Source organism: Aptenodytes patagonicus, chromosome 5 (assembly GCF_965638725.1).
Source record: "Aptenodytes patagonicus chromosome 5, bAptPat1.pri.cur, whole genome shotgun sequence".
Taxonomy (NCBI): Eukaryota; Metazoa; Chordata; class Aves; order Sphenisciformes; family Spheniscidae; genus Aptenodytes; species Aptenodytes patagonicus.
In genome coordinates, this window is record NC_134953.1 from 68,483,145 (window position 1) to 68,507,257 (window position 24,113).

The 24,113-nt window shown below is 53.7% G+C and overlaps 1 protein-coding gene across 5 annotated transcripts in view; it reads right to left on the reverse strand.

Moving 5' to 3' along the window:
- RNF220 (ring finger protein 220) overlaps positions 1 to 24,113 on the reverse strand; it is a 234,427-nt gene that overhangs the window by 88,682 nt on the left and 121,632 nt on the right. For all 5 annotated transcript variants that reach the window (XM_076340347.1, XM_076340344.1, XM_076340348.1 and 2 more), the window contains one exon: positions 1,265 to 1,394. In XM_076340347.1, coding sequence (XP_076196462.1) covers positions 1,265 to 1,394 — 130 coding nt within the window. The remainder of the gene's footprint in view (positions 1 to 1,264; positions 1,395 to 24,113) is intronic.

Genomic DNA, 24,113 nt, shown 5'->3' on the forward strand with positions numbered 1-24,113 from the left:
AGCGAGGGCAAGCCGGGGAGAGCTGTCTTCTCTCTAACTGCTGCTGTTATTTAAAGGAATAATGCCATTCTTTTTCATTTGTCAGCTGGCCCACAATGGCCCTTGTCATGCTTTATGATTTAGGGTTTCCTTTCCTTTCCCATTAAACGCCACCTTCCCATCACCGCCTCGCGCCAGCCAGCCTCTGCTCCTGGCTTGCGGTTTCAGTTTCACTCTGATATTGGCCCAACTTCTTTGATGGGCTACTCCGAGCACTAATTGCTTCTGTTCATTTAAACCTGTTCACTAATTTGCAGTGGCCCTTTATTAAGTTGGATGCAGCCCAAATTACACCATAAATTACGCTCGCAAGGGGACTGGGTGTCGTGGGGGATAAATGGGCTGCCTGTTCCCAGCCCCCTGCCCCCCCTTCTCTATCTTCCTGTGCAATGCGTGGGGGATGCAGGTCTCAGCCTGAGGCTGTGGGTGCCGAATTTGGGAGATCTGAGCCCAGACCCATTTGGGGAGGTGTCTCTTTCTCTAGCTAAAGCTCCCTCCTTCTCCCTTCATCTGCAATGACTATTGCTCAGTTGCAAAGAAGATCCAAGCTGGGCAGGGATGGATTCTGCATGCTCCATACTGTGCACAGCCACGTGCACCCCTTTTGCCCTGGCGTGCGCGCACACACACACACACACTGACACACGCGCTCTCCCTCCTCTCCTACCACCTGGTGACGTAACTTTGCTTCTAGTCGGCAGTTTGATTCCTTTCCTCACCTTTTAATGACCGGAGAATTCATTAATAATTGAAATAAACATGCTCTTTTCCAAGGCTGCTGAGTTTTATTAAGGCAGGGGCAGGGATCTGCCAACCCCTGGCTGCAGCCATTTCCTAAATAACTGCTAGCAGTTAAAATGTAATTATTATTATTATTTTTTTTAAATAGGGGACTTCGCTGTGCTGGGGAAAGCAGAAGGGAGCTGAAGGCAGCCGAGGGGCAGTGCGCACCGTTGCTGCAGGCCTGGTCCATCATGGGAAGTGAGCAACGTGAGAACTGCTCACCCTAACAGACGTACCTGGGGAGAGGGGTGTCTGTGCCCTCTGGGAGGCATTTCTGCCTGGCTTTACCACTGCGGTGAACTCCAGGGAAATGTTTCTGCCCCACTGGCTAGCACTAGATCTCCCGTATCTGGTAGCTGTGGGTACCACCATCTCCTCTGCCATCTGCGGGTGCCCTGGCTGGCTAACTGGGGATGCTGGTGGACCCCAGGGAGCTGCTTACCTGATATTCAGCTGGGTGAGCTTCTCCAGCTCCTGCTCCATGTGCTCCTGCAACTCCCCGGGGCGAAGGAGGACCTGGCAGATGGGGCAGATCGGAGCCTGGCTGTCAAACAAAGTTGCTTTCTTTTTGCCTGCGGGGAGGAAAAGAGGGGAGAAAGCTTTAGCTCTGATCAGCTGCCATCAGCATCGCCTGCGCTCTGCCCTGGTCTCCATCCTAGTTGAGGTCTGAAACTGGGGGATTTTCTCCCAGTATAGCCCCATTTCTCTCCCCGTCCCATGCTTCCTGGGGCAGGGACTGGCTCTGTTCTGAAGCAGGACAGCAACTGGCACAAGAGCATCCCAGCTCTGGCTGTCGTCCCTCCAGTCTTACAGGGAAAGCAACAACAGCCACATTTCGGGAGTGACCCTGTGCAACCCCGGCTTCCCCAGTTTGCGGCGCAGGCGGTGTGACTTGGGGCAGACGGATGAACACAGCACTACCCGCTGTTCCTATTAACTAATAACAGTAAATTAAGGAGAGCCATCTTCATTCTCCTTGGCACTCCTGAAGTCGGGTGGGTCAGGATCACCCCCCCGAAGGGCAGAGCGATTCTCCATGGGCACACAATGGTTGGGAGGCAGAGGAGACCCCGTGGCGCTGGGCTGCAGATGGCAGGGAGCAGGTCCGGATGCTCGGCATGGCTGCCCCGGTGGTCACTGGGGATTGCTCACCCTATCCCTGGGCTGGGAGTGGGCCCCTCGCCCTCCCTGCACCACCAGCAGCTCCGGACCCCACAGCCGCCCTCACCCTGCGTACTCTGGGGCTGCATCATCCCTGGGTGAAATCTGGGGGTGCTTGCGGACCCCGATCCTGAGCTGGGCTGAGCCCTGGGGCTGCCCTGGAAGCAGGGCGCTGCCTCACACCCTCCTCACCCTAAATCCTCCTCACTGCTTCCCTGCCCAGCCACATCTCCCTGGTTCACTCCCTGCTCCTAAGCCAATTTCCTCCAGCTCAGAAACTTTATTGCCCCCTCTGTAAGGAATATACGGCGTCTTTTTAACATAAAATAAAACTCTAAAGCAAACAATGAAGTTTCAATAAAACAGAGAAGCCCGCGGGTCTCCAGGCCCCCCTCTCCCAGCTGTATTAGCAGCTCTGCTCATGAGAGGGCGTGCGGAGCCCGGCTCAGATGGCTCCAGCGGGGAGAAACATGCTTTATAGCCGCCTGTTGTCATCTAACGTGAACCCTCCTGCTGGATTATTTATTTATGTATTAGACATGGATCAAATTGGTTAAATCCGAGTGAGAGGCAGTAATGCACAATAAAGCAGCCGGCGCTGGATACGAGGGGGCTGCGTGCACCGTGGCCTTCCAATCAGGAGCCAAAAGGTGCCATTTTATGGCTCCTAACGATGGCAGAGCCCAGTTAAATGAATCCCCATTAAAGGAATAGACCTTCTCAAAGTATAAAACATTGGTGTGAGCGGCTTTACTGGGTCCCTGCTGCTCACTGTATAACCGCCTGGCGCAGGCATTTAACGAGAGGAAGGGTCTGAAATAAGTTGGAGAGTCACCTTGGCTCATCCTTGCCTTCCAGCAGGACACAGTGTATGTGACTGGAGGGAGTGGGGCTGTCACCGGGACATTGCCTGCCCTTTTCTTCAGCCTTCCTATAGGAGGTGGGGGAAACTGAGGAACGAGGGACAAGTCAGAGCAGGCCAGTGCTATGGGGCATCCCCCACCTCCCCAGCTTCTCCAGCCACGGAGAACTCTCCCATTTGCAGAGCCAGGAGGAAAACCCAGCCAGTCTCTTCTCCAGACTTGGACCGCTCCCGACAGCTCCCGGGCAGAGCCCTGGCAGACCCCAGGCACCTCGGCTCCTCATCCCCACCGCCCTTCTGCTGGGGAGGACACACCGTGCAGCCCGTGCAACTGGGAACATCTTCCCCTCTCCTCCTTCCCTTGTGTTTAAATAATGCCCAGAACCCAACCCAAACCCAAACAACCAGCTCCCGCTGACCCTTGCGGGAAAGGTCGGCATTTCAGTAATTCCACCTTCCTCTTGGAGCTTTTCCACTTTTGTATAGCGGGGGCCCAAAATAGCCCAGGAGCGTTCCCGACCACCTGCTATTTATAACCCCAACTTCGCAGCAAAACAATGGAGCTGTCTGAGTCTCCCTCCCAAAATAAACAGGCAGCCTTTGAGCGGACGGGAAATCCTGCTGGATCCCCGCTGTGGGGTGTGCAGATGGACGGGTAAACAGGCTGCCCTCCACCCTACTGTGCCGCATCCCCGCTCCCAGCCCAGGCCACCGCCGTGGGGCCCACGAGCTCCCCCCGCCTGCCACCCACAGCTTGGGCTGGCGGGACAGGGATGCTCTTGGTAGCACCGGAGGGTGAACCAGAGGTTGAGCACCCCCGGGTCTCTGCTCTCCAGGGAGCCCAGGGGTGTTTGCTGGGGGAGGTGATGGAGAGTGCTGGACCACAGTGCTGGGATGGGCAGCCTCGGACCAGGAGGTGCAGCTGAGGCCCTGCCTGGGGACCAGCTCTGTGGCACCAGGCTGGTAGCTTTTTTAACCTCCTGCATGCCCAGGTCCTTGCTCCCTGCTTGTTCTTCAGGGCTTTTCCATGGGGTGCATGTTCCTAAAGCAGAGGTGACTTTGGATTTTCACAGCCCGGGCAACCGGGAGGGATCTCAGGCCATAGGAAGGCCTTGCTGCCTTCCACGGCCACTCCCAACCCCAGTCCAGGCCAGCATGAGAAATGAGCAGCAATGGCCTTACCCACCAGCTACACCAACGATACGGCGATGAATTCCTGCCAAGGAAGGACGTGACAGCCGTCACCTTGCATCCCCGTGACAGCGGGGGAAGATCCCCTTGCTCCAGTGAGCACTGGAGGCTGGTGCTCACGCCGAAGCAAGGGCTTCCAGAGGGGCAGAACAGGGACCCGGACACGCAGCCAAGTCCCTGACATACAGATTGCAAAGCAGGAGACAGAAGGAGCCCTGGCTCCTGGCCCAAGGGGCTGACAACTGTGCTTTTGCAGGAGCAGGGCTAAGTGTGAGTGACAGGCAGAAGGGAGGGATCATCTCCCGTGCCAGCAGGACACCTACGCAAGCCTCCCCAGATCTGCGAAACCCGCTGCATGCCCGCAGTGCCACAGAGGCTGCCGGCGGATGCGTCTCCCCAAATCAGCGGCGGCCACATCCGCAGCGTGCCCCGGAGCCCAGCACATGCCCACGCTGTGGTGGTGTCTCAAGCCGGGCAGTGGTACCCAGCTCCGTGGCGTAGGATGTTGGGTTGTGGGGAGGGAGAGGATGGGCATCGTGAGTCCTTAGGTTTCATCTGTGAATGCAAAGGTGGAGGGAGACGTGTACATCCCGCCTCTCCTCTCCACAGCAGGGGCATCCTGGTACCCATGAAAAAGCAAAGGATGCCGCACTGTGTGTGTGGCTGGACCATGCTGGGGTGTAGATGCTTACCCCGCTCGAGGGAGCAGAGGGCATTGATTTGCTCAGGGCAAAATGAAGGGTCCAAACGCCGAGCGGGCTGGACCCGCGCTTGCCCCAGCAACGAGTGCTCCCCGCTCTTCCCTCCCTGCCCTGTGCCAAACCTGCTCCTGGGAGACCCTGAATGGCTCTTTTCAGGCTTTTGTTTTTTGGCAGCTGTGTTTTTGTTTTCTTTGCCCCTCTCTCTCCCCTTCACTCTCTGGTTACTCGGTAGGCTCAGCTCCAGTGTTTACCCTCCTCGGCTCTGCCGTGCTTTCCCCACTGCCGACCCCCCGCTCGCCAGTGCCAGAGAGATGAAAAGGCCTTGGTGCTCCCGCTGTTTGCATGGTCTCCTGGGCTTCGCGGAAATGTTTAACTCCAAGTGTTGAAACTGAATATTTCCTGCTCTGAAAGCAGAGGGCTCGATGTGCAGACGTACCCCTGCATGGAGGAATTTGTCCACGGGCTCCGTCGGAGGGCATCTGCAAATGGATCCCAGCCCAGGTGGGGACTGAACCGAACCTGCCTGATCCCGCTGGGGATCGAGGGCCAGATCCTGCCCTCAGTTTCACCGATATGGATCCAACGTAATTCCCTGAGGCAGGTATGGTTCACCATGAAGTGACTGCTAATGGGACCCAGGCTCTGGGCTGGGAGCTGGGCTCAGGTACCAGCAATGCACACGTGGCACCTAACAGGCATGAAGGCATGAAGCCATCCCTGCTCCCACGCTGTGTCTGTGCCCTGGGATGGAGGGCTGACAGCACCGCGAGGCATTTGTGGGCCAGGACTGGGTCACTTGGAAGGGAGAGCTTTCCCCTCACAAGCAGAGTGGGAAATGCTGTTTTGGAGAGCATTTAAGTGAGGAAAAAAGGGACTCTGCCTGCCAACAGCCATGACAGCACGTGGTGTATACAGTCCCTTGTCACTACGCAGCACGGAGTAAATGATGCTCCTAAGTCACCCTGAATGAGCAAAGTTTACAAGGTGTGAGGGCCCGCTCTGCCCAGGAGCTCAGCAAGTTGCCAAATGAATGAAATAAATTGTTTATAATTCAATTGCTGAGCTCTGCTGATGGCTTATTGCGCAGCCAGGTGCCTCCCCAGGGGCTGCCACTGTGGGTGGCACAGGCAGCGGCAGCGGGTAGGGAGCACTGATGGGGACACATTCCCCACTGGGGATGTGCTTGCTCTTTCCTAATGGCCCTTCACTGGGCAGACCCCAGGGCATCTGCCCAGGTTTTGGGGCATCTTCTCCCCACGCTGTCCTTCCTCGCAGCCATCTGAAACTTGCCCCCGGGAGGACAAGCTCTTTTCTCCCAACTCCTGATTTCTCCTATCTCAAACTGTTTTCCACTTGTCTGAGTACCAAACTCCCCCTCCTCTGAGATGCCTCCCTCCATCTCGCCCTCCTATTTCCTCTCTCTCCCTCTTAAACACTCCATCATTTAAACCCAATCAAAGCCAGTTGATCTGAAACTCTTCTGAATAGAAATGACCCCATGCTGGGGCCCCGCAGCCCAGTGCGCCGCTTCGGGGGCCGTGCTGAAACCAGGTGGGTGGTAATGGAAGTGCTGACACAGGCTCCTTGACAGCATTGCCACTGCCAGCGCCTGTAATAATCCCTCCCGGCTCCCCCTCAACTCAGTTTCCGCGGCGATTATTTTCCATTCGATGATGGGCTTGCTGTTATTTGTGTACTGATAGCAGATATCTTGTGTGACAAGCCTCCTTTCCTTCCAGCTCAAAAAACAATAATTCAAAGAAAGCCCCATATTAGCTTGGAAATAGCCAAACGCTCGTGCTTCTCCCGGTGAGCCTGTGCCGCAGCCGATGAGGCTCGCAGAGCCCTGACAGTAAGTGGCAGCCAAGGGGCTGCACCACAGCTGGGGGAGGATGACAACGGTGAGGCAAGGAAGACAGAGATGGCTCATGTGTCAGTGCAGAGCACCCCCGAATAACAGCAGAGGCAAAAAGTATTCGGTAATAAAGTGAGGGAGCAGGAATAACATTGCTCATCGTTCTCCCATCTGCCTGTTATTTACTGGTGTGCTCCCAGTGCCATCCCCACGGGGCTGTGTCCTGCCTGCTGGACGTCACCTTGGATCCTGCTGGTTTTGACTGGGGCCAAAAGGTACGTGGCCCCCAAAAACCTGCACAGGGGGGTGGCTTGAGGTCAGGGCACATCCTGCTCCTTCCAGCAGGCCCTTCCCCTCCCTTGGGCTCCTGGCTGGCTGTGGGATGCCCTGGATCCTGCCCCTCCTGCACTTGCTCTGCACAGGGCGGTGGAGAGCCAGGCGCCAGGGACAAGCGATGGGCAGTGAGGTGACTCCCGGTTCGCATGCTGTGGCTGGGTTCAGCATCTGGCCGTAACTGCACCCACAGCACGACCTAACTCTGCAAACACCTCACAGTGCAGCGAGTGCATTCAGATCACTGAGGAATCACCCTGCATTGAGCAGACCTGCCCTTCCCTGGAGCACATGTGTTTTGGAGGCCTGTGCAGGCAGGAAGGGAGCAGAGGTCTGGAAAAGTGGCTTTTCATGTAAGAAAAGGCTTTTGAGGAGTCACTTCTCCACTCCTGCATCACAGTGCAAAGCTGCCGCAGGGCACCAGCAGAAGCTAGACTCAGATTGTGCTGGGCACGGCATGGGGCCACTCCTTCCTTGAATATAGCAGAGAGGGGCACAGGGATGGGTGACAGCCGGTTTTATACAGCTGGGGTGTATAAAACACATAGAGGCACAGACAGACCGAGGGACCTCTACAACCTCATGAGCAAACTGGGGCACAGCGAAGAGCTGAACTCAGCCCTCTGCATCCCCGCCAAGGGCCTGATCCCCAGCACTGCTCCCTGCTAAGGTGCCCACACTGCCAAGCAGCTTAGAAAATACACCTGCTTCTCCTGATGCTAAAAACTACGGAGGGATCCGAGGCAGAAAAGATTGCTAAAATATTGATTTCCTTCCACAGAAAAGAGTTGCTCTTGTAGCTGCCTCTCCAGGCAAGCTGGATACTGGAGAGGACTGGTGTAAACTGGTGCAGTGCTGCTGCCACGCAGCTAATGCCAGCTGGGGTGATCCCATGGGTCGCTCAGTGAAAATGTGTGTTCAAACAGCACCCTGGGCTCTTCAGAGGCTGTTGCATGTCTCGTCGGGTCCGGCACCACGTTTCTCATGGCGGGTGGCAGCCTGGCAGCGAGGAGAGGTGAGGAGCTCCTCCGAGCATCCAACCCCACCACTCGCGATTCCGGCCCTGGCTCTCCATCTGTGGAGATCACGGCTGCCCGGTGCGGGGCAGAGGAAGATGGATTGAGCTGGGCAATAATTTAAGAAACTGAGTGAGTCTGTACATCCAATCACTTTACAAATCAGGGGAAAAGGAGAGAGGAGGAAAGGCAGGAGGGGGGGGGAGAAGTGAAAAGGCCGTGCAGGGAAATGCATCACAATTACTGTCTCGGCTCTAATGAGGAGCCTGTCATGAGGCTGTCATCCTGCGGAAAGCCACCTACTCAGAAAGATTCAATAAAAAAGTAGCAGAGAGATAAAAAAGAGATATATTTCAGCCCTTGCTAATATTCTTTTCATTTGTCCCAGCACAAAATAAGATACTGCACTTAACCGGCTCGGTTAAAATGAAAAGCGGGGGGGGGGCGGGAAGGGAGCAGCATTGATCAATACCACTAAAAGCCGGGAGACACGGTGATGGAGTGCAATTTTTTTGTCTGTGCTGAAGCATAGCAGAGGCCCGGGCGGGGTAATTTATGATTCGCACGCATGCTGGCTAACTAGAGGCTGACAAGACAATGAATCCTCGATGAGAGGGCTGTGGGCCGCCGGGAGAGCTGGAAAGGGAGTGTGACAGGGACCTGGAAGGGAGAGGAGAAGAGGAGGGCTGGGACAGGCTGTGGCCCCGTCTCTCCATGGCACTGCTCCTGGGCTCAGTGCAGCTCCACAGAGCGGAGCAGAAACGCCTCCCTGAGCTTCACAAGAGAAATATAGAGGAACGCCGAGAGCAAGCCAAGGGGTTGCGCTGCCTCCGTCCCTGCCCTCCTCCCTCACGGCTCCCAGCCAGGCAGGCCGTCTGTGCCGGCTTCCCCCGAGGAAGCACATCAGTGCCCGGCCGCGACCCACGATGGGCTGGAGATGGACCAAAGTGGGACAGCGGGGACCAGGGACAGAGACAGATGATCCCTTCTGCGCTCCAGCTTCTCTGATGGGTGCTGGTATGAGTCTGGGCAAGCTCAGGACCACAGAGCTGGACCTTCCTGCTGCCACCCATCCTCTGCCCTGGCAGCGAAACTGGAGCCTCCTCCAACCCACTGCGTCGTCTCCAAAACACACAAGTCCTGGGGAACAGCTGGGTCTCCCCAGCACCAGTGGGGTCCCTGGCTTCAGCTAACATGGCACAGCAGAAACACTCCTGGGGGCATCCTACAGCTCTGTCCCTCCAGCCTGGGGGACCTCCTGGAGCATGATGCACCTTCTTCCCCCACATCCTTGAGCTGCCCTCCATCCCATGGATCTTGTCACGCCATGCAGCCAAGACTGGCCAGGCTGTGGACAAACCACCCAGAGCCAGTGGGACCCAGGGACCATGCATGCAATTCTGCAAACACTGTGGCCCACAGTCAGTCCTTCCACAGCGGGGCTTGCGAAATGAGGCACTGGGACCCAGCATACTCCCCAGCAGGCAAGGCAGCCAGGCAGAAGACCCCAGGGCTCTCTTGCTGCCTGCACCATGTGTGCAGCCATGGCTGGACCAAGTGCAGGGAATGGCTCTGCCTCCTCACTATCCCTCCTCCTCCTCCTCGGCCACCTGGCATGCCTGGGGTTATGCACCCAGGGGTGGCAGCTGGGTGACATTCACCAACAGGCCTGGCCTCTGGCCCTGTTTGCTGTTCCAGGGGTCACTTTTTGTCCCTTGCTGAACCAGTACCCCAAACTGGGGTTCCTGCTGGCCCGGTGGGAGGGAGCGGAGAGGAGGAGCTGCGTAGCTGCATCGCCAGCGCATGCCTTGATTATCCATGCTCTGCATCAGTTCTTGGGATGGGGGCTTGCTGTGGGTCCCCCTGCAGCCCAGAGAGGCACCCTGAGAGGGGCTCCAGCCCCATCCTGTCCCCGCAGCAGATGCTTGCAGGCAGCCATGTGTCTCCATGCCCTTGACTTGGAGGACAGCCTGTGAAGTTGGTGATATACTGATCCGTCTATAATTTGAAGGGGTGATGGGGTAGAGTCTTTCCCTGCCTCCCACCCACTCCCTCCCCCCACTTTCCGGCTCCTCTCATCTCCTCCCTCGGGGGTGTGTGGGGCACATATCGAAAACACAGATATTGAACTGTCAAAACTATTTCCTACAAGAAAATAGATTCATCAGCTTGCAGCACGCAGGGTCATTGCCACATTTTCCCCTCGCGCCAGCACCTGCACATGCCGGCGCATACCCAATGCCTCTTCGCAGCACCGGCACTTTAGCTTGTAGCTCAGGGCCCTTAAGTGACTTTGAGAAATGGATAATCGATTATAATTCCACGGGCCTCTCTGCAGATTTATCCGGAGAATGTATAAAAGCCAGGGCTTGGGAGAAGCGGGTCCTTCTGGCCAACACGTCGATTGCCTGTGCTCTCCATGCCCGGCTCGGAAAATCGCATCCCAAGCACGACTCTGTTTAATCCATCAGTACACAATCAATGCACTCTGTAATCAACTCTTGATCACTTAATTTTACACATGTTGGCTGAATCCCTTTGTTTAATCACTAGATCAGGCTGCCTTGTTGCACTGCCCCCTCCCTGCTTAACCCTCCCTGACCCTCGTCCCCCCCCGCCGGCACCACCAAACACAGCCAGGAGCCTTCATTTCACCTTGAGGAAGAGCTCCCGTGAATTTAGAGAGCCGTGAGATGGCAAAGGAAGGGCAGAAAGGAAAACAGAGGGAGTGAAAAAATAACGCCAGAGAGAAAGAAAATATTTTCCCTTCTGTGTCTTCCTAGAGCTTATCCTGGCCATTTCCACCCACAAAACAGAAATCTTGGCTGGGATTTAAAAGGGGGCTGGATGTTGGGATATGCGCACCGAAGGCCTGCAGTATCGCAGGGAGAACAGGCACATCAGGGTGTCACTGGGCAGATGCACCGGTACACGACGGGCACCCATCACGTGGCTCCCCAGGCTGCATCTAGCCCCTCCAGCATCCTCCCCACCCCATTATTATTTTGACTGTTTTAGCAGCCGAGGCCATTAAGAGCATCGGTTCTTGATCTTTCCCTCCCAGAGGCATCCTTGGGAACATCGCTCCCATCTCGCCTGGGTTCATCTTCCTTTTTATGGCAAGAGCACGACCCTTGGGTTGCGAATGCATGTAAACGCAGCTATTTGGCATTTTTAGCATGATTTGTGTCGGTAGCCTGATGCCACCTCACCCTTCACACGTGCTCCGCCGGCATGCCAGGGTCAGCGTCTGGGGGATGCTCATAGGTGGAGATGTCTGACTGCCCGACATTGAAATGCGCTGGGATTTTGCTTGCGTGCGCCTCATCCTGCTGTTGAATAACCCTTTCCAAGAAAAGTTTGTGGCATTTTTAACTGTGTGATGAGAACCTGAAGGCTCAGAGATAGGGGGACCATGTACTTGCAATCCAAACGTGGACCATTTTGACCGGCCACATAGGTCATGCAGCACGTTCCTCCTACCTGAGCAGCACAGCGGTCATTCATAACCTGGTTAAATCTTCCTTTTTAAAGAGGCCTTGATGCTGCCTTTAATTTGGCACGTGGAGTAACTGCTGCTCATGCTTGCAAGCATAAACGATGGGATATGCTTGAACAAGAGGGATCTGGAAGCGCAATTGCCAGGGGAGCGTGCAAATGTTAGCTTTGCACAGGAAACTCGCACAAAACTGCATGTTGACACCAAGAGGCCAGTTGTAGGACAAAGCAGGCGCGGATGTTTAAAGAGAATTCCAGTTGCTATCCTATAGCAAATAGTCTTCAAAGAGCCCCTGGAGCTCTCGGCTTCTCAGCATGGAAAGAGGAGCTTGTACAAGATGAAACGCAAATAAATAGTTTACCATAGAAAAGATATCCAAGGCAAAGAGCGAGATGCAAGTTTTAGATCTCACATTAGCCAGCTGGGGTTTTATTGGTCCCCAAGTAAAAGCTGTAAATAAAATACAAACCTAACCTGCATATTGTCAAACTACATTTAAAAAAAAAAAACAACTTAATTGCACTCAAGAGCACCAAGGGGCGACCTGGTGCACGGCGCATCACAAGGCAGCCCGCAGAGCTGTTAGTAAAGTGTAAATCCAAGAGCTGGAGAAGTGGAGCCTTTTACCTTGGGATCTGCTGACAGGCACAGATTACTCTGGCTTTGCTAACATAGCTCATTCTTGCCCCAGAAACTCTTGGTAAAGCGTTGGTAAGAACAGAGAGCACAAAAAGCTCTCTCCCCTGCTCACACTGACATCGGTGCCAGGGAGGAAGGATGGGTGGTGGGTGGGATGCTGAGACCCCGTCTCCCTGTTTCCAGGATCCTGCCTGGCTGGTAGGGAGTGAAGGTGATGCTGCGCTTCAGGGAGGCACAGTCCAGGTGACAGGGACAGCGTGTCCAGCCAGCATTAGCCAGCAGGGAATGGGTGAGCAACCAGAGCATCTTCCCCTCCTGTCCTGACTGCTGAGGGCTCCCAGGGGCTCCTGTGCCAGCCTCTGCAGTGCTCCTGGGGAGCTCCAGAGCAAGGACAGGTCTTCCCTCCATGTCAGGCTCTCATCCCTCATATGCAGAGCTTAGCTGCTCTTTTCATCCACTTTTCCTTTCCACTGCATTCATTCTTTAAACCTTAATAGAGGCCGGTATGTTGACAACATCAAAATCAGCCCACCTTGCTTAGTTTAAGGAACTGCTCTTCCCAGCAGATCCACGCTTGGGATCTTGTCTGGGCTTCACCTGACCACAGTCTGCAGGGCTTCTTCCCCAGGGTCTGCACTTGTTCAAGGTGGTCTGACTTCTGCGGGAACAGGCAAAGCCAGACCAGGTCACTCTGTCCCTCGAGTCCCTGGCCAGGGGATCAAAGGGTCACCCCGCCTGGGGTCTGCCACCGAACCAGAAAAGGGACAACTCGCTTTGGCCAGGGGTGATGCTGGGTTGTACAACAGTCGCTCTTCAGCCAGCCCCTTCTGCCCACCTCCTCCTCGTCGCATGGCACAACACACACTCTTTGGGTTGGGGTCCTGCTGTGCCGAAGCAGGGCAGGATGAGGCCTTGCAGTCACGTCCAGGGGACCAGGCAGCATCTCTCCTGCCAGCACCGCTGGGGAGAAGGTTGCACCAGCCAAGCTGTCCTCACACCCCGTGGAGCAGACCCTTGCCATGGCCAGGCAAAGCCCACATGGATTTATTTGCTGCCTCCAGACCCTGATTGCACATCACAGGCAATCAGGGATGATGCTCGGCCCCGGAGAGCTAAGTGCCCAAGCAGAGCGTGCAGGAGGGGAACTCAGGCAGGGACGGGATGTGCCCAGGTGGGAAGAAGATAACGGCAAAGCTGGGGATGGGTTTACAAATCTTGGCCCAGCAGCAGCGAACCCTCTAGGAAGAGCAGGAAAGACCTCGCTGCAAGCCACTGCGGAGGAGACCGAGCAGAGGGCCAGAGGGGAGCCTCCCCCGCTGTCGCCCACATGCCAGCACAGGCAATGACAGTGTCACATCCCTTCCACCATTTTCAGGTGGAGGGAGGGAAATAAGAAAAAAAAAAGCAAAACAACCTGCCAAGGACTAATTAATATTTAATTTACTGCAAAATGTACTTATTATTCCCAAGTAATTGGCCGACTGCACAGCTGTGACCACTAATGAATAGAGGGGGGACAAGATGCAGGGACAGGAGGCGGGCGGGGGGAGCTCAGGGGTGGTGGTGTCTTTGATCAGACCCTGCTGCCTGCCTTTAATGTGCATAATAAGAAAACTTAAACAGCTTTGATTTTTTTTTTAAGATCTAAAAATGGCCGTGATGCCACTAATGGATTGCGTTTAGCTTATTGCACTGTAATCGCCCTATTATCGCTGCAACTTTAACGAGGGGGGAAAAAAAAGACTTTGGAAATAGGTTGTTGAATAACACTGCTGCTAAACACAGAGAAAACAGGCAAGTCCTGCTTATTGTGATTCCTTGCATAGATTGCCAATACCTGAGGCACTCAGCATCCCCGTCTCTATTGCCACTTTTCGCTCCGTGATTGAACTATTGGCTCATTTAACTCTAAGGACGGGAAATATTTTTTTACTTGCTAATAGAAGTGTGGCTCGGCTGTGGCCCAGCGTAGATTTTTAGATCAGTTTTTCTTGATGGCTTATTCTGTGGAGAGAGTTAATTTCACCCCAGTGCAGAGTGCTTAAGTGGGATTTAAGTGGCACGCGAGTTTTTCGCTGACCCTTTCACACAAGGTGAAATCTGTCCTGAGAGCCTCCCCTCCCCAGAGAGGGATGCTCAGCACGAGGCGGAGACGCGTCCTGACGCTTCAGCCTCTTAATCTGCTGCTGAGATCTGGTGTTTCATACGCAGTCCTGACCTGCACAGGCACAGCTTCTGGGGACAGAGATGCCCTCATCCCCATGCCCCGGGGTGCCTTGGCTGGAAATGCACAAGGAAATGCGCCTTTGCTAGGTGGAGAGGATGTGGAGGAGCATGGGGAAGGGATTGAAAGTCCTGATTTCTCCCTCTTTCTGGATCCTGACCTGCCCAGACTCTTGCTGTTCCCTCCCATGAGGGCCGCAGTCGCTGTAGCCATCACTTTTTCCCCAGGAGGCCAAGAAGATCAGGGCTGCCTTCCTCTTGCCCCAAACTTCACCCCTCCTCTCCTCCACCGCATCCCCCACCCCAATTAAAGGTCTGGCGGTGGGTCCGAAGGCTCCTTCAGCTTTATGACAGCACTGAGACCTCGGGCCAAGTTCCCATCCCGCTTCCACGGGTGTAAATCCAAAGCAACTTCATGGACTTCAACGGCATGAAAGCCAGATCAGCACTTGGCACCTCAGCGCCTCTCAGCATCCAAGTCTGTCGAGCGGCGGGCCGGGAGACGTGCCGTCACGGCCGCCCGCTGCTCCCGCCCCGTGGCTGGCTCTTCCCTCTGGCTAAAGCAAACAGCTCATCAGACACTGTCCCGGGGAGGCTGTGCCGTGGCAGGCGGCCATGGCACACAGCAGAGGGGGGAATGGCCCCGGCAGGGGAGAGGTGTGAATCATGAAAGCAAAGAGGAGACGGAGCACACACACCCTGCGAAGCCATCGAGTGGCTGGAGGGAGATCAAAGAAGGGCGGTGGGAAGGATCAGGGGTTGGCAGAGCTACACCTGCAGCTCAGCGGAGCGAGGAGTGATGCTCCTGACCTGCCGTGGGCCCCACGTGTCTCTGTGCAGGGATCTCGTGCTGAGACGATAGCCTGACACCTCTCTATCCCTCTGCGAGGGACCTGTGCTGGTGGCTTTCCTAGCCCGTGCGGACAGTGGCAGAGCAGGCTGGTGCATGCAGCTTTCAGGGGGTGGACCTGCTCTGCGCAGTCTAACATGCAGATGCACAGGGAAAAGGCAGGGTTGAGCTCGGGAAGTGCATCCCCATGGGTCATGCAGTCCCTCTGATGGAAACGTGGGCATCTTGCTGCTCACACATGCCTAAAAAAAGGTTGAGCAGGGCAAAAGGAAACACACAGCTGGGAGCACACAGCTGCATGTAGGTTTTCCCATCTGGAATAAAAATATCTGCATCTCCTGCAAGGGAAGCAGCCATGCTGGACAAGGTGCTGGCAGAGCTGGGATGAACTGGCACCGTCACTCCCAGCCTGGGCAGCACAGGGAGGGGCTGCTGACGGTGCGGCCACAGCCAAGATTAAAGGGTGGCTCTTGCTTCACCTTCCTTTTTGCTTGTTTTATAAATCACCCCCTTTGAATCTGCTTCAGCTTGGAGTTTAGCTTGGAAGTTTTCTTTGAAATGAGAAGAGAGTTTTCCTCTGAAATGTCACATTGCTTATTAATTTTAATAAATGGATTTTTTTTTTTTTTAAAGAAACAGCACAATAAGAAACTTCGGTCTGTTTGTAGGGCCGTGGATGTGTAGGAAGCTGTGCAACCCTCCCTGCCTGCACGAGGGCAGGACCCTGGTGTCAAACTCCTCGGGGAGCTGCGGACCAGAGGATGGGCTGGAGGGGCTACCAGCTCATCCCTATCACCTGTGGGTGACCACCACGGACAGAATTGGCCAACAACGGCTCCCCCCTGCAATGCAGCCCCAGCTGATATCCAAAACGGCCGCATTTGGCTTGAAAGCAGCTCCAGCTCTACTTTTTGACTACACATTGTGCATTATCCCCATAGTAAAACTGTAATGGCAGCAGAAAACTATACGCTAACCCAATAAATAGTAACAGGCCCCCTTGGAGGCATTAGAGGGGAGCGTGTCAGCACACAGCCGGCTCTCTCAGTGCCGAGGGAGCCGCACAGCCAGAGGACACCGGGGGCTGCAAGGCGAGGAGCAGACCGGGTGCAGTGGGGTCTGCAGGGAAGCCCCCTCTCCCTGCTCGCACGGCGCCTGTCGCATGTCGGACCGGCTCGCGCGGCTCCTCTCAGAGGGTGAAATTCAGAGACGCCGGGACTGAGCCAAGAGTGTCGGCGCCATGCCAGCCCCCTCCCCGCTCCGTGAGCCATGTCGAGGGCACTGAGCCACAGGCAGAGGTACCACCTCTCTTCCCAAGCTCTCCATCCCCATCTCTGCCCAGCAGCTTTCCTTGTCTCTCTCAGGCTGCCCTGTTCCTTCCCTCTCCCCTCCGTGTTCTTGTGCCAGCCGGACCAAGAAGCAGGCACTGCTAGAAAATCCTCCCCAAAACCACATTTCTGCCTTGCTCCCAACCGGCAGATCTTACAGAAGAAGAATTTCCACCAGACGTTATAGGGGAAAAGCAGTTTTGGTTGGGCTCTTGGCAAGCTGAGCTGGTATTTGCCTCGCACCACTTGATTTTCCTCGCTGGGTGCTGCTTCTCCGGCATCAGGAGGGAGCTGGCTGTCAACCCACAGAGTTTTATACTGGATTTTATTAAACCCGATCAGAGAGGCGCTGTTTTTTGGTCCTACCTCAAGGCGGCACTCAGCCGGCCCTCAGCATCTGCCAAAATAATAATTAACATGCATTTGATTAGTGCCTTGAGTGGGGGGGAGGCTGATGCTTTGTAACCATGAATGGCCACTGGGAAGCAGGTCCTATTTCCCAAAAAACTGCTGCAAAGAGCGGAGTATGGTCTTGTGGCCATGACGTGACACAGGGACTCGGGACCAGAGACCGCCTGTTTGATCTCACTCATTTTCCCATGCTTTGAGCCCTCATTTCTCGAAAGAAATTGTCTTTCCCGTATTTTGGCTTCCTTCTCTGTTCAGCCCTCAAGCTCGATGGGACAGGGACTCTGCGCAGTGCTCTGCTGCTATAGGGACCCTGTCTAAGTGCAGCCTCAAGAAAAACATAAATAACATTATAAATAATACAACAAAATACTAAAAGAATATAAATAATAAAAATAATATAAATAATGAAAAACTCAGTCTCTGGCTCCCAGTCCTCTACTTGCCAACCTGACTTTTGTCCTCCCACTCGCTCCTCCCTGCAGTGCCGGAGCCTACGCTCAGCAGCAGATTCCAGGTCACCCCCTGCAAATATCCCCAATATCAGCATTGCAGTTTGGACGCAGACACAAAAATCCAGCACAGGAAAAAAATAATCAACAAAACACCCCAGGGAATTTAAAAATCTGACCAGATAGGCACTATTGATGGAGAAATATAAACGCTGCTATGTCGGTGGCGGCTTCGCGAGCCCTAAACCTGAGCTGCAAAGTGGATTGTTGGGTTCGATTTGTCAAACTGGGAGGCTGGCAAGTTTGGGCAGCTTCACAGACTGTGTTTTATGGAACCTTTCAGGAACCCTCGATAAAAAATGTATTAGATTAGTAATTTGAGTCCCAAATGACCAATTTGAAACGATTGCTTTCTTATGATTTTTCTGAAAGTGCCTGTTTCGTGAGAAATTGCTTGAAAAATCAGACAGAGTTTTTAGAGACAGTTGTAACAGCACACACGAGGGCTGGGCACGATGGGTTAGGAGAACATTCATTTAATTGAGAAAGGGAAAAAAATCCTATGTAATGCCTCCTCTGTCTTTCCCCAGCTTCTGCATTATTATAACAAGGTCTGATTCTTAAATACTTCTCCAGGAAGGAAAGTGCCTTATTCACCCCCATACTCGGGTGGGAAGAAGGCAGGTGTGGAAGGGAGACACGACTTGCCAAGGTCACGTATCCCGGGTGGAGCTGGGACGGGAGCCCTGTGCTGGGTCCCCAGCAGGTCCCAGTTCAGGCAGTTATAGCTTCTTCCCAGCAAACTGGTTTTGCTCCCCTCTGCTCGGCTCAGAGCTGCCGGCATGGGACATCTGCCATCGCAGCTGGGTGTGCCGGAGGGGAAAGGGGCAGCTGGGCTCTCGGGGGAGATTTATACTTCACAATATGGAGATGTATAGTATATATAGTTCACACAAAACTATGAGCTATGTTTTATTAATTTTATTACTAAAAATGCTAATGAAAACTGCCATTTCAGTATGAGATGCACCAGAAATTAAGTGTACGATGACCTCCCGAGGTCCCTTTCAACCTAAATTATCCTACAACTCCACAACCCTGTGATCATCATCTTCTCTGCCTTCTAGTCTCTACACTTTAAAGACCCTGCTCACAGCACATATTCAAGCTCTCTGCCCTGACCGCAGGGCTCGAAGCGTGCCTTTGCTATTTATTTAAAGGAAAACTGAGATTCTTATATCACCATTTGATGGCAGGGGCTGAAATTTTAAGGAGAAAAAAATAATCCTGAGAGTGTTATGATAAACTTGTGAAAGTTGGCAATCCTGAGAATGAATCACCCTGGGATCCCGCTACCTGGAAGGCATTAAGGAATTACAGTATACAGCCTAATTAGGATTACTAGTCAAGGCTGGGCTGGTTAGGAAAGATGCAGAATTTGGAGAAGAAACAGGAGGAGGACTAACCTACCGTCCATCCTCTTCTCTTTATCCTGTCTGGTAAATCCTGCCTTCGTACTCTCTACCCCCCTTAATCCCTTCCCCCCATGCTCCCACTATGACACCTATTTCCCTCAGTTTCCCACTCCTGTTTTGAAAGGAAACCTCACCCCTTTTCATAGGAAATAAATACAGAAAAAAGAGGGGAGTCGCTGGGCCCTTGGTGCCCGGCACCTCCAACCACTGTGCGTGCAAACCGCATCCCTTCTGCCTTATCCTCCGCCCTCCGTCCCGGGAACTCCCCGGCACAGCAGCGTCTCCCCGGGAGTCTGGTCCAGTATCCCCCATGCGTAACTGGGGGATGGCATCCCATTAGAGCGATCAGCTCTAACTGGGACATCTGGGCATGACTCCAGCCCAAAGTAAATTAACGCAGGTCCCAGTAATAGCTAATAGCTTTTGCAAATACATAGCGACTGTGTATGTTTTGATCAGAGGTTAACCCCCAGGCGGCAGGACTGAGGCCATTGTAGGGTACCTCCAGGGGTGAAGTGATGGAACAACCCCTCCAGTATTTGTGTCGTTCGGCTTATCAACTTGATTATTAATGAAAATGCAAAAAAACAGATCACTGAAATATCTTTACTCTTATTCTCCTTAATTGCTCCTACTGAAGCAATATTTTTAAACAGACCATTTTTTAAGACAGGAAAATACCAGTAGGTTTTGCATAAATGGCAATTTGCAAAACTGCAAAGGTGACATTTTTGACATGAACATTTAACAAAAAATTAATATTTTGTCTCTTTAATAAATGGGTATTTGCAAGAGAGAATCCATTATAAAAAGGGAGCTAACGCAAAGTTCTTGAAGCCATTTCCATCAATTGCTATAAGATTTATATGTAAATATGTTAATGGTACTATTAATAATTTAATGGGGGCATGGCAAGCTATGTTTACATAATAAATATGATTAAGTGTTTCCCTCGAATGAAGTTGCTGAACTGTCACGCTACCCCAGGTTATTATCAACACGGCTTTAAAATGTTAATCAGACAATCAGAAGGAAATAGTCCCCATCCCCGCCGGACCATCCAAGTTGTTTTAAACACAGCTCTCCGTCACTGCGCCAGCCGGTCCCAAAAAACTCCCACGATCGCTGCAGCGCTACTGGCAGAGATGTGGAGATTTCCTAAAATGCACGGACGATATTTTATCTGATTTTATTTTTTACAAAGGTGGACTAACACCATCCACTTGAATGGAATCACTTCAGATTTACTTGAGTGTAATTGAGAAGAAAATCTGGTCTGAGATAATTAAGTCACTGAATATGCTTATCGCTCCTTAAATCCACTGTGCACAGAGCAGGGAGAATTGCACAGCCTTTGGGCGGTGGGAACGAAGCGATTTCTGGGACAATGGGGGAGGCTGTGAACTCCAGCAAAGTCCTACTTCCTTGCTGGACCTTATCCACCCGGAACTGCAGGATCCTCCCTCGCTCGAGCATCGCTGTCTCTCTGAATGCTTGCTGGAGCAGAGATTTTCGACAGCTCGGACAAAGCTGCTCTGAAGCTGCGCACCGCAGAGGGGTCATGGGTGCTGCAGCGGAGTCCCAGGCTAAGCCCCTGTGCAGCCACCCCGGCTTGCCCGTTAAGCCTGGCTTGCCCGCTTCCAGCAAAAGCCTTTAGTCTGAGCAGGCAAGGGATGGAAAGGGTTAATTTAACCGCAGTGCAAGGCCAATCACGCTGAGGTGTCAAACTATAATTTTATATTAGGGCCTGTAATAGTTACTAGAGTTTTACTACAATAACTACATGTCCAAGCAGAGTTTAATGAGAAAATCTATAGTTTTGCTATGGTATTTTCTCTTAGTTTGCATAATTCCCTGAATGCAACCCAGTAAAGCTTTTGACCCGAGATAATAAAAAGGTGATAAAAATGGGCTGTAAAACCCAGCATATACATACATATATATATATTAAACAGCCACTACAAAATTATGGATAATTTCCACAAGATAAAACGAAACAAAAAAACTTCTTCAGACACAACTAAATCAGGGGAGAACAAAACTAAATTACACTGATAAATTTAAACTACCGGCAACCCCGGAATTGTGGGTCATGGACCTGATCCTGCCTGAGCTCAGCCTGGGTGCTTTAGGGACAGGATCTACCCCGAGGAGGGCAAAGGGCGGGGTGCGTCGTGCGTGCGGGCGCGGGCTGATGCTGCACATCACGGAGAGGGGACGGGAATTTTCCTGAGGATGGGAGCAGTCCCTGGCTGGAGTGCTAATTCTCAGAGCTTAATTCATACTCTATGAATTAGAAAGAGGAACGGTTTGAAGCACTGTACTGATAGCTGGCCAGACAGACAGACGGACGACAAGATATGGCACGGTAGGCTTCTCTCCCAAGGACCTGCAAACAAGTGGGCAACTAACGGACAGTCTGTTTGGATGCTCAGATCATGCCCACACACAGGGGTTTCATTTAAGGCAGATTACATCTGTCTCGTGCCTTTCTGACTCACAAAGCGCCGGCCGGTGCTCTGTGGATGACAGATCTCCCTGCGTTAGCATCCCTTCCTTCCAGGTGGAAACGCTGGGGTGCAGCTAAAGGAAACCCCACGCAGGGAGGCAGTAGAAGAGCTGGAAGACCAGCTTTTAAACCTGGCCTTGGGCGTGTTAAGAAATATATATGGGGAAACTGCTGCTTGTTCAGAGCCCAAATGACAGGAGCGCCTGCAGGAAGGTCCCAGCCAAGGGCCACGCGTGGCCGGGCAGGAGGGAGCCCATTCAACACCACTACTAGCTAACCAGGGAGCAAACCCAGCAGTGCGGCTCAGGCGGGCGCTCGCAGCTCCCAGCAGGAACAGCGCCGAGTTTAGGAACGGCCTGTGGGCTGCAACCTGCCAGGGGAAACATTGGGTCTGTCTGGGTGGTAAGAGCTGGTGAACTGCATCGGCTCATCCCACACAACCCTCACACTGAGCTATTCCTATCAGCTAGGTTATTCCCCACAAATGTCAGGTGCAGATTTACTTGTTGGTGGCAGTGAGCTTTCATGAACCCCCATCTCCCCCTCCAAACGCCATACCCTCTCCAAAAGCTAGTGGGAAACTCTGTGCCTGGCCCAGCGAGGTCTGGGGACCATTTATATCCATGAAGACTTTACCAAGGAAGATGCAGGTCTGGGGCATGGGTCTCCAGGTTCCTGCTCCCCCATTTTGACTTTGGTTAAACCTCTCCTCCCACTCCCCTTGTCCGTGTGGGTGTGATCACCGAGCCGGAGCCTGTCCGAGTGCGGGTTGGTGAAGAAGGGAGGAGGCTCCTTAGCTGAAAGGCACGCGAGAAGGACGCATTAAATCATCACACACTCTCTCCGCATTTCCTCCTCCACCCTGCGGCTGGTTACGAGGAGGTTTGGATTGTAAATACAGCAGTAACTTTCTCCATAAAAGTCAGCCTCTTCTCTCCGCCGGAGCCATCAAGGGATGGCACAACCCAGTGCTTGGGATCTAATAATAACAGCATCTTTCATTGCTACGGCATCTCCCGCCCCAAAGGCTACTGAAGGCCTTTACAAGCACGCTCCACACATTTGGATCTCATCCTGAAACGCACCCGCTTGCAGGGACAGGCAGAAAAAGTTATTTACAGGAGGAATTCAGGGAAGGCAAGGCAGAGCAAGCTGCACTGCCACACATTTAGGACACGGTGGCCAACGTGAAATATGCGTTGGAAATTTTTATGTGCAAAAGCAGTTTTGCTTTAGATTCTGCATCACCCTGAGGATGGGACATTTTGTACATCTGTACCCCGAAGCACCCGCCTCGCCCATGGAGCACGGCCGGCAGCTCCCCTTCCCACCTCCCTTCCCCACCCGGAGGGTCTCGGTGTGGGGGAAGATGCCTGGGCCGGGCTGCCGCCTCGGGGGGAGCACCAGGAGGGAAGCGTAAGGTGGGTCGGACGTGCCAGGCGCCACCTGCCCCAACTGGTGGCCCCTGAGGTTCATCTCCATTGGGTCTGTCTCTCTGGCAAGCTCCTGGCTCTCTGTCACCCTGCCAGCTCCGGGCTGTCCCTCTCCCGTTCCCCCATCAATCACCCACAACGGGGATGATGTGTTAATGTTTTTCCTATAGACAGACACATTATGTTTCCACACTGCCTCTGCACACGCCGTGTTTACGCCCCTTCTCCCTCCGGGGAGTAAATCAAGCAAATTGATGCGAGCCATGATTAATTGTGTATCTCGGACCAATCTTTTACCGAGTCCCTCACACGGGCAGGTTGTTCCCCCCCTCTCCCTCCCCGATGAACAGGGGAGAGGAGACGGCGCTCCGCTCACTCCCTCTCGCACAGTTTGACGGATAGAGCCTGCCCGGGATGCGGCGAGATAAATTTGAAAGGCCTGCGCCGGGCTGTCAGCGTTAAAGATGATGAATGTGGGAGGTGAGGCGGGAGGGACCCGCCGAGCTCGGCGTAATGGATAGGGCTCCTCGGGAATGGATGCTCACCCGGCGATTCTGCGTTAATCTCCGGGCTCCGCCGAGGTGCCGCCGACTGATAACAAGGAAATAGGAATGACAACAATTTTTAGCCGAGAGATTCTTCACAAAAATGCCAGCCTGCTGGAGGTCTGACAGGCTCTGATTGAATGGGAGCAGGGAGGGGGGAGCCTGCGAGCACCTCTTGACTAACATGCAAAAGATGGATCATTTCATTCCCCCGCCTGACCATCCACATTTATTATCATTTCCCTTAATTCTGCCTCGCTTAGATACCTGTCAGCACCGTTTCTCTTCCGAGGGCCGGCTGATGGGATCTGAGCGGGGCCGGAGCCCCCGTCCCTCTGGTGCAGGAAGCAGGAGCATCCCCGCTGCGCAAGGCAGCATCACGGACAGGGCTGCCTTGCCCTTGGCTCGCCTGGACGGACGGGCAGATCACCAGGACAGGCTTTGCTCCCCAAGGCGGGCTCACGGCACGGCCCCGCTGCTGCTGCCCACACCACCGTGCCAGCACCTGCGTTCCCGGGCTTTCCCTGCTTGGAGGCAGGAGCCATGGTGGGATCCCCGCTCTCTCCTCCTCTGCCGGCAGAGCATTTTCTGTCTCCTCCAGCTGAGGCTTTCCAAGCCACCCCACGGTGGTCACAAGGTTGGTCTCGCACACTGGGAATGCTTTGCTGGGGCTCAGCCTTTGCTTACCCACCCCGGGCACCATGGGCTGCCCCTGGCTGGAAAAGCCCCAGCTCCCCCCCCACGCCATGTTTAAGCCAATAGCTTTGCCCAGGCTCAGCAAAACACCTCTCTGCATCACACTTTGCTTAAG